This window comes from Mesoplodon bidens, assembly GCF_964165515.1.
Source record: "Mesoplodon bidens genome assembly, chromosome: 1".
In the NCBI taxonomy this organism is placed as follows: Eukaryota; Metazoa; Chordata; class Mammalia; order Artiodactyla; family Ziphiidae; genus Mesoplodon; species Mesoplodon bidens.
The window spans coordinates 121,762,117-121,774,342 of NC_138176.1; the positions used below are offsets into that span (position 1 = coordinate 121,762,117).

A 12,226-nucleotide genomic window follows, 5' to 3' on the forward strand; every position below is an offset into this window, starting at 1 on the left:
GGGCCAGGTCCTGGACATGTGTGAGTAGTGGTGGAGAAACCAGGTTTGTAATGTATGGAGGAAGAAGCTAGTCTATGGAAAATTCTAATAGTCATCAGCTATGTAAAAAGTTATTTAAGTCTTGTAATAGGAGTTAAATGACATTTTAAGAATGCAAATATATTTTTGAAGACCTGGAATAAAAACCCAAGTGCAAATGAAATGCAAACATTTTATTCAACAAATTTTGAATATATCATTTTAGCTGTAATTTGGGCAGACTTTTGGAATGTTTTAGTTCAACAATTGAGAAATTGCAACTTCTGATTCGGACTTATATTCAGAGAACCTTCTTTTGTCATTTTTAAATTGATTTATTAAAGAACTGAGAAAAATTCAAAATATAGTAGAATATGAAATAAGAGCAATGCAGAGGAGAAATTAAATCAATAGAAATTATTCTGACACCAGTGAGTAAATTGTAACCGCCCCCCAAATTCAGATCATAGCAAAAGTAGTAATTCAGTAAGAGGCACAAAAGTTTTTAATTTTGTTGAAGTTCAGTTTATCTACTTCTCTTTTAAATAGAAGCAATGAATAGGCTAGATTGCTTGATAGTCCAGTTAGTGAAGAGGAGTGAATCACATGAACACGTTGTAAAAAGAGTTTAATTTCTTGCCTTTTTACAAAAAATACTAATATCATTGAAGATAACATCAAATGTATAATATTACTCTACAGTGGAGACATTGACACAAATTGGTTAATGAGTGCCATCTTTATAAGGAGTAAGATTATTTTAAATTGTTCACTGCCTAAGAGAACCTGAAAAGAACCTTAAGTCTTACAGTTCATATATGGAGGAAACTTGCCACAGGTTTTTTGAAATTTGACATCAATCCTAAAATGTACATGATATTACCAATAATGAGTTGTGAAGCTGAAATTTTTCTAAACTATATCAATAATAATAACAATTTCTATTAACCAAGCTAGAGGAAAGCCTAAGTAATCTTTCTAGTCTTTCTGTGGAAAATAATATTACAAAATGTTTGTCATATGAAGAGCTGGTTGGAGTATGAAGCCCAAGAAATAAAGTGAAATGTATTATAGATATAGGTCATGCAGTTGACAATTTTTAACTTATTTTAAAATTTTGTGATACTTGTGGAATTTGTCAGCTTTTTAATATATCTAATTTGTTGTTAATTCCTTAATCATTCTATGTATTCACTTGTGTGATTTCTATACATTCACTTGTATACACGATTTTTTTCATAATTTAGCTTTAGGCTCCACAAAGCCTGCTCTGGCTTCTCCTTGTACCTGGTTCTGACTGGGTAGGCAGAGAACGGAGACGAATGAGAAGATGATGGCTCCAGTCTGGGTGGCTTGGAAAGGGTGGTGGCAGGAAAGGTAGGGAGAAGTAGATTCCAAATATATTTCAGAGCAGATCTGGCAGGAGTGGCTGAAGCATTGGATGTAAAGGGTGAGGGAAAGGGAGGAACCAAGGATGCTGTGCACCCGGCCTCCCATCCCCCCGATTCTGATTTGAACAGTTGGGTGGATATTAGCACCATTACCTGGAAGCCTGGAGAAGGAACAGGTTTAAGGGAAGAAATATAGAGCTCTTTCAGACATGTTGAGTTTGTCCTGATTTCCTCACTGTACTACACTGCCTTTCCATGCTGCTTATACCTTATACTGTAGTCATGCCCACATTAGACTATAAATTCAAAGAGGGCAACAACTGACTCTTCTTTGCACTCGTGAGCATAAAATTTTCACTCAACTGAATTTAACATGTGTTGCACCAACTATATGCAAGATGCTTTACCAGAGCTATTTTTAAATCTTTTAAATCAAACTCTACCTACAAAAAAAAATGCAAATCTCTAAGAACCCAGGTTTAGAATGGAATAGACCAGGGTTAGCACCTTAGTTCTGTCACCTGCTAATTGTGGGCTCTTTGAACCATAGCATAACCTCTCAGAGCCTCTTGTTCCTCATCTGAAAATAAGAATAGGATTATCACAAGTAAAAATAGAACAATGTATGCAAATGCTTATCGCAGTGCCTAGCATACATGAGCACTCAATAATGCTAGGATGCACTTGCATTTGGTTTTCTTGCCAATACAGATAATATCTACAGCACAGCCACCACAAAATCAGTGTACTAGAAGACGTTAATAGAGAGAAGTTACATTTTCAGCCTAAGAACATACCTTAAATAATTTCAGGAGGAGATAATAGGTTTCTGAACTCTTCCAGTCCCAAATAGGGGGAGGGGGACTAAAAGGCACTGTGAGCAAAAATAGAATGAATTTACCCAATTCTTTGGTGCACTGTTTAACCTCCGCTTTCTTAATCATATGCACAGCAGGGGAAAGGATGTGCTAAAACAATTCATGTGTCATGAACAAGCAGCCACAGATTTTAGCTCAAAAATCACACTAGGAAAACCACCAGTTGGAAGTAAAGCAATAAGGCCAAATTTATTTTTTTGAGTCTTGAGTTACAAGCGACCCTTTAATTACATTAATCAAGCAGCCTTCCCCTCAGCAAATGATGAGGGAAATACATCGTTCTAACTTTCGCTAAACTTGTTTTAAAAATTGCTGGATATTATTTGGACATATGGAAAATAAATCCCTTGATTTCTTTTTTATTTTTTTCTGCATCATTTCAGTGTAGCTATAGCAAAAAACAAATATACACTTGCTTCTAGACATGATTTACTCTAAAAGACTATAAATGACATTTTAAATTTAAAACCTTTACAACATTTAAATATTTAAAACATTAGCACCCCTCAAACAAAATTTCATTTTGTCATTGTTAGACTTTAACATGATAACTCTCATTTCCATTGTTCTCATTTTTGACTCTTTGATATATGTTCCCACAAAATCCCCAAGAAAATGGGCTCTACCAATTGGATGACTGTCGGTCAGAAGGTTACTTGCCCCATGTGACAGATGGAAAACCTAAGGCTTATAGGAAATTAAATGACTTAAGTGTGCGAGCCGGAACTAAACCTAGGCCTGCTTGACCCCAACTTTCACCAACACCACGTGCATCTCCTGTCCTGTAATGCTCTCCTACTCCCTATGCTTTTGAACATGCACTTTCCCTGTCTGTAATGTCTGTCTGTCTTTCTGTATGGGATTCTCTCTCTCTGTCAACCACATCTGCATGCTGACTTCTATTTATCCTTCAAAACTTAATACAGGTACCCTCTCCCCTTTACAGTTTCCCTGAATCTCTTCCTCTCTTGCCTCCCACCAGAATGAAGTAGCTGTCTTTCCTCTCTACTTCTAGAACACCCTACATATACTTCTAGCAATTATTTCACTCTGCAAATTATCTTGTATGTCACCCCTGCCAAGACCCCCATGCACACTCTAGATTGTGACCTCCTTGAAAGTAGAGGAATATTTCATGATCATCCCTGAATACCCAGGGCTTAGACAGTGATGGTTTATAGTGCATACTTAGTAAAGGCACACTAAAAATGATTGTATAATTGAGAGTTTTAAAAACATAGAGTGCCTTACTTGCTGAAAAAATTATGAAAGTTTTAAGGAGGACCTGGGAGTTTAGCTGAACTTTTGAAGATATATAGGATTTATAGAGGAGAAAGGAATGTTAAAATTTAAAGCAAGTGATTTGTAATAATCCCTGAATCGAAAATTTCCAAAACACAACATTGTTAAAGGAAACATCAAGAAATTTAAATTATATTCCTGTCATTGCCAGAATGCAATGAAATTGAGGATGCAATAAAATCATATTTTACAGTAAGAGCCCTAAGAGTGTACATTAAACGTTTTCTGGTCTTTAAAAATGATTATTGCTGTGTAATTTACATTTTGTTCAAGTAAGTAACAACAAACATGGCATCTTTTCAATCAGTGTCACCAAGCAGCCCAGCACCAGTTCATTTAATCTAATATTTCGTAAATGAAACTTGTTTGAGCCAGATAGTTCTTCTCAGATAACTAATAACAATCTTGGTTCGTGGTGAAACAAAACTAGCCCTTCCGTAGGAGGCACTCCTGTGTTGCACTGGCCTATCAGCCCTCCTCACGCTAGGAGGCACTGAAGAGTCAGAGCTGATGTCCTCAGAAAGGAGGCGCCATTAGCCCTGGTATTCACTGCCGTACAACAATCATAAACCAGCATCTAAGAATAAATACAGAACCTTAAGTGTCTTACTAAGAGAATGGAGCTTGAAAAGCCCAGTAATTCAATAAAGTTGAAATAAAATATGGTAAACATTTTGGAAGGGAGGTGCTGTGGTCTGAGTTTTTATTTCTAAATGCACACCTATATTCTGCAGACCTATATTTAAGTAGATCAGCCATTTGCTACTTTTGTCTTGGATTAGTATCTAGGCATTTGCAAGAGTAGCAGTATTTCAGTGCTATTCTTGTGTATATATATAGTCAGTAATGTTTGTCCAGGGCTTTGGGAAGAAAGGGCTACATAAATGTCAGTAGTTATTAATGTTTGGATTTTTTTATATTTAGCTATCAAATGTGTTTTTCATAATCTGTGACCAGAGGTCTATTTGTGTCCCTCCAACTGTAAACATTTTAAGCAAAAATAACCATCAACCAACAATAGTATTTGTTCTGTTCTTCTTTATTATTAAAGTAGTCTTTATCAGTAATTAGCAATTATGCTCAATTTCTTCAAGAGCCAAGTTTATTTTAACATGTTTTCATATGAAGGTGGTTTAATGCCACTTACTCCTCTGCCTTTGGGTGATTATTATGAAGAGTAGCTAGCTGACGTGGTGTCCACCTACATACTCCACCATGCCCTTCCCTTCTCTGCTCTTGTCTTTGGCTTATTCCCTAACCGGCACATCATTCAGTCATTCTGTCGTCAGCTAAATAAAGTGTGACTAACCCAATAGTCTTCTCTTCTAACCTAACTGTAGCCATTTTCACATATCATTATAATTGATTGTACAGGTGTTTGTATCCCCTGCCTTCCAACTCCACCTTCAGACTGACTCCTGTGAGAGCAGAAATCCTGCCTGTGATGGGGCTGCCTGGATGGAATGCGTCCAGATCAATTGAATTGAACTGAAATCTAAATCTTACACAAGAAGCAAAACTTCTTTTAAATGTGATCTGGTACAGCATGAAGCTTACTAGCGGAAAATCAGAGCAAAGCCAGCAAAATGCCTTTTTACTTTTCTCTTAAATGGTATTTCCACTCTATTTCTTTGGAAGATCCAATGTATTTTTTTTTAAAGGGGTAGGGAGTATGAAATAGTTGGGTTGACCTACAACTGGTTCTCGAGACTAGAGTTCAACTTCCAGTTTAGGTTAAAAAAAATAGATTTGGGGTCCTCTTACCACAGGCCTATCCGCTAATACATTTTTTTAAGAATCATACAAATTCCCATGTTTGGCATTGACTCATAAGAACAAGAATGGTCGAAATTTACTGGCAGGGCTACATAAAGCAGTCTACAAATACAGGCCTATACTCTTTCTGGCTCAAGCTAGCAACATTACCCCTTCACTTTTATGAGCACTAAATTCCACTCTAGTTTTAATAATAATAATAATAAATATAATAATAAAATCTTGCTTATATAAGAGGTTCATCTTGTTAAAAATACGTTGAGACTCATGGTACTTTATAGGACCCAATTTATACTCTGATGATTTAAAGGTGATAACTTCATGTGATTCATTGCCAACTAGTTCTGAATTTTAATAATATAATGACTCATCATGATTTTTTCATTTCTTAGAGAACCAGCTTGGTTAAAACCATTATAGTTGTTTTTACTGGGGTCATCTGAACTACGGTTCCCAGAATGCTCATTAAAGGGACATGCTTGTGCGTTCTGAACAGCCGTAATCTATCATGGCTGGTGCCAGGTCGACACATTATGAGTTTACAGTGTCAGCCCGGTGAATTAAAGCTTTGTTGTAGACCAGCTTGCTATGCAGTTATTTCCAGTTCATATCCTATAAATCATCACTCTTCACATGACAATCGGCAATTTCCATTTAGCATTCTAAGCATCCATGTTTTGTCTTAATTGTGCTGTCTGATTCTGCACCTAGAACAGTGTGACATGACTGGTACCGATAGCTTAGAAAATAAATTTCACTGTCACCAGAACCTATTTAAGGAATATTCTATGTTCTCACTTTTTTTGTTGTTGAGCTGTTTGGTATTTATGTTAAAATAATAGGAAATGAGTTTAAATAGAAACACTTCTCATGTCTTATCTCTGCAAACAAAAAAACATAATTTACAATAAATTAGCACAACAGTTGTTAGTGTAGTTCAGCTTTATTTTGCAATTCTCACACCTAAGCTCACAAGATGACACTTTTTCTGATAAGGTAATCTTTATATGGTAGTCCTGTAGTTGATTAAATCTGACAGATGCTAGTGAGATGGTGAAGTTCAGAGATATAACAGCAAACACTTTTTAAAAATTCTCATTAAAATAATAAAATGTCTTATGATATACCAGTAGAAAAATTGATCTGACAAAGGAATAAGTTAGTTACAATGCTATATTTCTGTATCCAATTATTTACCAATAAGCAAGTAAACAAACCAATAAATTGTAAGGAAAATGGTATTTTTTGGAATAAAGAATTACTGTAAAAGATTATCTTCCCAGTCATTTCTTAGTATTTACCATCACTGCTGAGCCGAACGAGAATAAAATTTTCAAATACAAACAGAGGCTACAGAGACTTCTCTGGTGGCATGGTGGTTAAGAATCTGCCTGCCAATGCACAGAACACAGGTTCAAGCCCTGGTCCGGGAAGATCCCACATACCGTGGAGCAACTAGGCCCGTGTGCCACAACTACTGAGCCTGCACTCTAGAGCCCGCAAGCCACAACTACTGAGCCCACGTGCCACAACTACTGAGCTCGTGTGCCACAACTTCTGAAGCCCGTGTGCCTAGAGCCTGTGCTCCACAACAAGAGAAGCCACCTAGATGAGAAGTCCACTCACCGCAACTAGAGAAAGCCCGTGTGCAGCAACAAAGACCCAAAGCAGCTAAAAAATAAATAAATAAAATTTAAAAGAAAAAACAAAACAGAAGCTACAGAAATAGAATATGTCTTTTCATAACACTTTGATACTCTATGTGTTCTTCCGGACATGCCTTGAACTCCAAATCCTTCAGAGGTAAAACCTTCATCTTCTCCTAGGGCAATGATGATAATCAATGGGCTGATGTTTCCACTGATACTCCAATCCTGAATCTGTTAAGGCCTAGTTGTAGACTGAATAATTAGACTAACCTAATTAATACTATGACTTAGTTTTGCAATGTACCTTTATTATTTGAAAGGGTTTAGTTCTGGTTTCTTATATCTAGCAGAATTTTGAAACAGTAGCTCATTGTCCTTGCTTGTTTTTGATTACTTAAATGATGTTAGCTTTGTTAAAATTGATTTATATTACAACCTATTGAAGCACTATATTATAGCACGTGCTGTTTTCTGATTTTCTCATCTAAATATCAGTTGCCTAATGTACAGAGTTCATGTATAAATACCAGGAAGTTCCCTGGATCGAGTAAATTAACATGCTGGGCCAGATTCTCTGGCTTCATTAGCAACCCCTCATACCAAGGCTGTGTTCATACAAGTGTGAAAACCAGAACGATCCTTCAAGGGTTTTCCTGGCCTGAATAATTTCCTCATCAGAAAACAGGCTACACTCATCCTAGTATTCTGGTCTTACTGCCACAATCTATTCATTTTGCATAATTCCATGGACACCCCCTGGAAGAATCTAACCATTAGCATTGCAGGAAAATGTAAAGTCAAGGAGCCAAGCTGGACACCCAGATGAGGAGCAGCCTGAGTTATAGGTCATAGTGGGAGGGCAGGGGAGAGATACAGAAAAAAATTTCATAAACTTTGGCACCCTCTATGTCAATAGACTATATAACAGGGGGAAATAGTAATAGAATGATTTACTGACCATATGAGACCACAGTGATCTCCTACATTCAATTATTCAATAAATATTTATTACTTTCCCACTGTTTATCAGTCACCTGCCAGGCATTCAAGTAGGGAACAAAACAACAAAACAGACCAAGTCCCTACCCTCAAAGAGCCTTGTTTAGGCTTTGTTTATTGTAGACTTAAATATGTGACATGAACATCTAAAAATAAAAACAAGCTTCACACTTTTTTTTTTTTTCTTTTTTTTTGGTACGCGGGCCTCTCACTGTTGTGGCCTCTCCCGTTGTGGAGCACAGGCTCCGGACGCGCAGGCTCAGCGGCCATGGCTCACGGGCCCGCTCCGCGGCATGTGGGATCCTCCCGGACCGGGGCACGAACCCGCGTCCCCTGCATTGGCAGGCGGACTCTCAACCACTGCGCCACCGGGGACAAGCTTCACACTTTTAAGCTCTTCCGACATGCCAGGCACTGTGTAAGTGCTCTACACACGTTGATTTAATCCTCACAAAGACGCATGCAGTGGGTAACTAGTGTTATCCCCATGTTTTAGATGAGGACAGCGACCCTTGCTGGGGGACGATGGATGAATAAGCATCCTCAGCTGCAGTTATGCCTTTTGCTTGTGACAATGACAGTGTTTTCAATGTAGCAGATGACATAGGTTTTTTTGCTGCAAAGAATTTTAAAATAATATTTGTGCATTCTCTGTTTCTCACTCAAAGAAATGAAAGATTCAAACTATGAAAATAGGGGCCTAAAATCTGCAGGACAGAAGCAGCACTATATAGTCCCTATAGGACAGCTGTTGAGATAAAGCCAAAGCACCATGGGTTTGTGCTAGAAAAGTAACTTGGCACAGCTGTCTAATTCTTTTTATGAAATGGTTGGAACTGATCAGAAACTAGAGCCGCAGGATGGACAGTGAAAGTCGTCCACAACAGACCTAATATCTTGTTCACCCAGGTTGACTTTAAAATTATATCAGTCATGAAAATTATTTCACTGTCTTCTGTCGTGAGTCACTGGGCTATATTTAATTTTAATCATTAAAATGTAAAAATAATAAAAGCCACCAAAATAGTCTATAGTCAATTTTCTGATAAAGCAAATTTGTTTTTTCCCCATTTGTGATGTAAATGGCCTCCAGAAAGTTTTTCGGAGCTAAGTGTTAATTAGAAATATGGAAATGGATTTAAAGTACATTACAGCACACGGTGGAAGAATAATCACAAGAGATTTATTCACACAGCCATACCCATTTCTCAATGTGTTTTTTAACTATCTAGGTTATTGGTTGTTTTTCTGCGTGCCTGTTCCTAGAAGAAAAAAGACAACTGTGATTCCAATGAAAACAGTAATTACAATTACAACAAATAGGACAAATTGCTATTTGATCAGGAACATGCAGTTTTAGTCACCAAAAGCAAACTGATGCTCCTAGACTTTCCTCTTTACTCAGATGAATTAAGCACGTTCTCAGATTTCTTTATAAACCAAATGCTTTTTATATCTTGCCATCTTAAAAAAAAAAAGTTCAATCCTCCATGCCTTACTTTTGTTAACTTATTTTGGAACAATGCACTGTGGTGCTGCGAGGAACCAGTGAACACATTCTCTTTCTGAAATGCCCTGAGAACTTATGCTTTCAGATGCTTATGCTTTCTAGTAAGCATATATCATTTTACTTTTCTGAACTTCTATTTCCTCACTTATAAACTGGAGAGAAACATTTTGGGGGAATCCATAAAGAACCAGTGGGGTTTCACTTGCCCCTAAGCATTGGTTACATGGACTTTGGAGTCAAATAGATCTGGGTTCAAGTTCTGAGGGAATTCCACATTCTCTAACTATGTGACCTTGACCAAGTTACTTAACCTCTTTGAACTTTAGGTTCTTCACCAAAAAATGTGGTCAATAAAACCTCTCCTCACAGCGTAGTGTGAATTGAAGGACCTAATATTTGTAATGTGCTTTCTAATTAGCCCAATGCCAAGCTCAGAGCAAGTTCCCTATGAATGAGAGCTGCTTTTTTTCTTCATCAGTGTGCATCTTCCTGGTGGTGGCCAGGACTGCCACAAGTCCAATGGGTACCATTCACATTGTTTTGGGGGTCGAGGGTGCCAGCAGACAACCCATGGAGAGCAATGTGAATCATGGCCCCTAGAGTCAGGCAACTCAGAAAGTCTAACAGTTGTCTGATGTTACTCCCATCAGGAACTACATGGGGGGAGCGGTATCTCTGAGGAATTCTTTAGAATTTTAAACTGCTCTTTGTCTATGAGGCAACTATTAGTCAGTTTAAGCAATACAGTCCAGTCTGTGAAAAGCCGTTTAGTTGTTTGGCATTGTGCTAATCAAACAAATACTCTAGAGCTCCATTCATCAACTGAGAAATACAAGCATTGCCCTGATGCAACAATAAACCATTAGGTTGGCTTCTCGAAGTGGTATCATTTTTCAGGACACACTTTTTAAACTGAATCGGAGCTGATCAGACTGGCAGCCCTGAAAAATTTTAGATTAATGGTTACCCTAACGGAAGACTCAACACCTAATGAATGCCTCCTGCCTACAAAGACCTGATCTGGGGTCTCATGATCAGTAAGACATGGTCCCTGCCCTCAGGAAGTTTCCACGAAGTGGTGGGAGATCACTCATCCACGGCTGTAATTCAGGGCACAATGTAACACGTACCATAAGAAGAACAAGCAAATACTCTGAAGCACAAGAAGAAGGTCACTGAGGTGAATGAGCTGGACTGGAAGCCCAGATGGAATATCAGCTGACAGGGATGAGGGAGAAATGCCCTCCCAGCAGAGGAGGTAACACAGGCAAGACCCTGGCTGGGAAAGCACCTCCATCTGTGCTTTTTTTTTTTCTTATAATAAATATTTATTGAGCACCCACTGTATGCCAGGCACTGTGCATATTGGGCACAAGCCAAGTAGTCCAGTATGGCTGGAGCTCAAGATCTCTAAGGCAAGAACTTGGACCCAAAGCCTACCCAATGGGCATTATCATGAAAAAGAAGGGAGCAGGTCTGGCAGACAGACATCACAGAGGTGCCCCCAACACGTTTTGTGACTGATTTAATGTTAGGGACAAGGGAGAGTTAACAACTGAAGACTACCTCAAGATTTTGAGTCTGGTAACCAAGAAGCTGGTGACGCCATTGAGAGATAAAACAAATGGAGGAGGAGCGGGTTTGGAGAAGATAATTAAGTAGAAATAAATGGACAAGCTTCAGCCTGTCTAAGATTCCAGTAAGTACTGAGTGTGTAATCCAAATATTCTTCTACATCATGACATAAAAATACTGAATCTGAAGTTCTGTATAGGCTGGCAACTGTGAGTCTTGTACAAATAGAGAAAAAAACACTTGAAATATAGTAACATAGGATAGAACATCTGTAACTAGACTAGAGATGACCTAGTCCAACCCCCTAATTTTACAAATAAAGAAACCACATCTCAGACATACTCTCTACTGAGTGGCAGAGCCAGTCTAGGACTCTGACTACACATTTAAGGGGAAAAAAAAATCCAGATTTCTAAAACATTCAAATCTGGAATACAGATACCACCTAAATTTTTCAGAGTTGCTGTTATTTCAGTTTGTTTGTTTTTAACTAAACTAGCATGATTTACAGCTTATAGGTGAAAGATCTTTTCTGATAAAATTCTATTGCCATATATGCCATTGTCCACAAAGTCAGTTTCGTAGTTAATTTCCAAGAATTCAGATTCCATGAAAAGCCTCAGAACTTTAGGGTACCTAGAGCTGTTCCTTGCAGGGGAAGACATGCCTCTTCTTAGGTCACTGAAACAATGACACCCCTGTGTACATAACAAGGGCTGCCCTGCATGGAAGGAAGGGCTTGGGTGCTTCCTGAAAAGAGCCCTGTTTGTAGAATGCTGAGCACATAAGTGTAATCAACAGCAGTTTCCTCTGAAGCAAGAAAATCCTGCCCTGCTGACCAGAGAGTGCCTAATACAGTTACAGAATCAGTTAGTGTAGATTTTAAAAAGGAGGGGCGAGGGAGGTGGCGGGAGCTAAGCAGAGAGGGAAATATTTATAGCTGTGACAACATGTTTCCTTGTAATAATTTATGAGCCCACTGGAGAAAAAGGAAACATACAAACTATGAATAAAATATCCAAAATATAAACATTATGCCTTCTGCAAATTTTCTTTAGTTAAAAATTAAGGTTGAGGTTGACTAAAGTAAATGAGTATATTTTCGTGGTCTCCTATTTCCTTGATGCT

At 38.0% G+C, this 12,226-nt stretch overlaps 1 protein-coding gene across 3 annotated transcripts in view; it reads left to right on the plus strand.

The window, feature by feature from the left end:
• CABCOCO1 (ciliary associated calcium binding coiled-coil 1) overlaps nucleotides 1-12,226 on the plus strand; it is a 127,569-nt gene that overhangs the window by 100,748 nt on the left and 14,595 nt on the right. The window contains exon 6 of one of the 3 annotated variants that reach the window (XM_081234707.1): nucleotides 4,964-5,168. The exons of the other annotated variants lie outside the window; for them this stretch is intronic. Coding sequence (XP_081090833.1) covers nucleotides 4,964-5,071 — 108 coding nt within the window. The 3' untranslated portion in view covers nucleotides 5,072-5,168. Of the gene's footprint in view, nucleotides 1-4,963; nucleotides 5,169-12,226 lie in introns of those variants that run through there. 3 annotated transcript variants of the gene reach the window in all.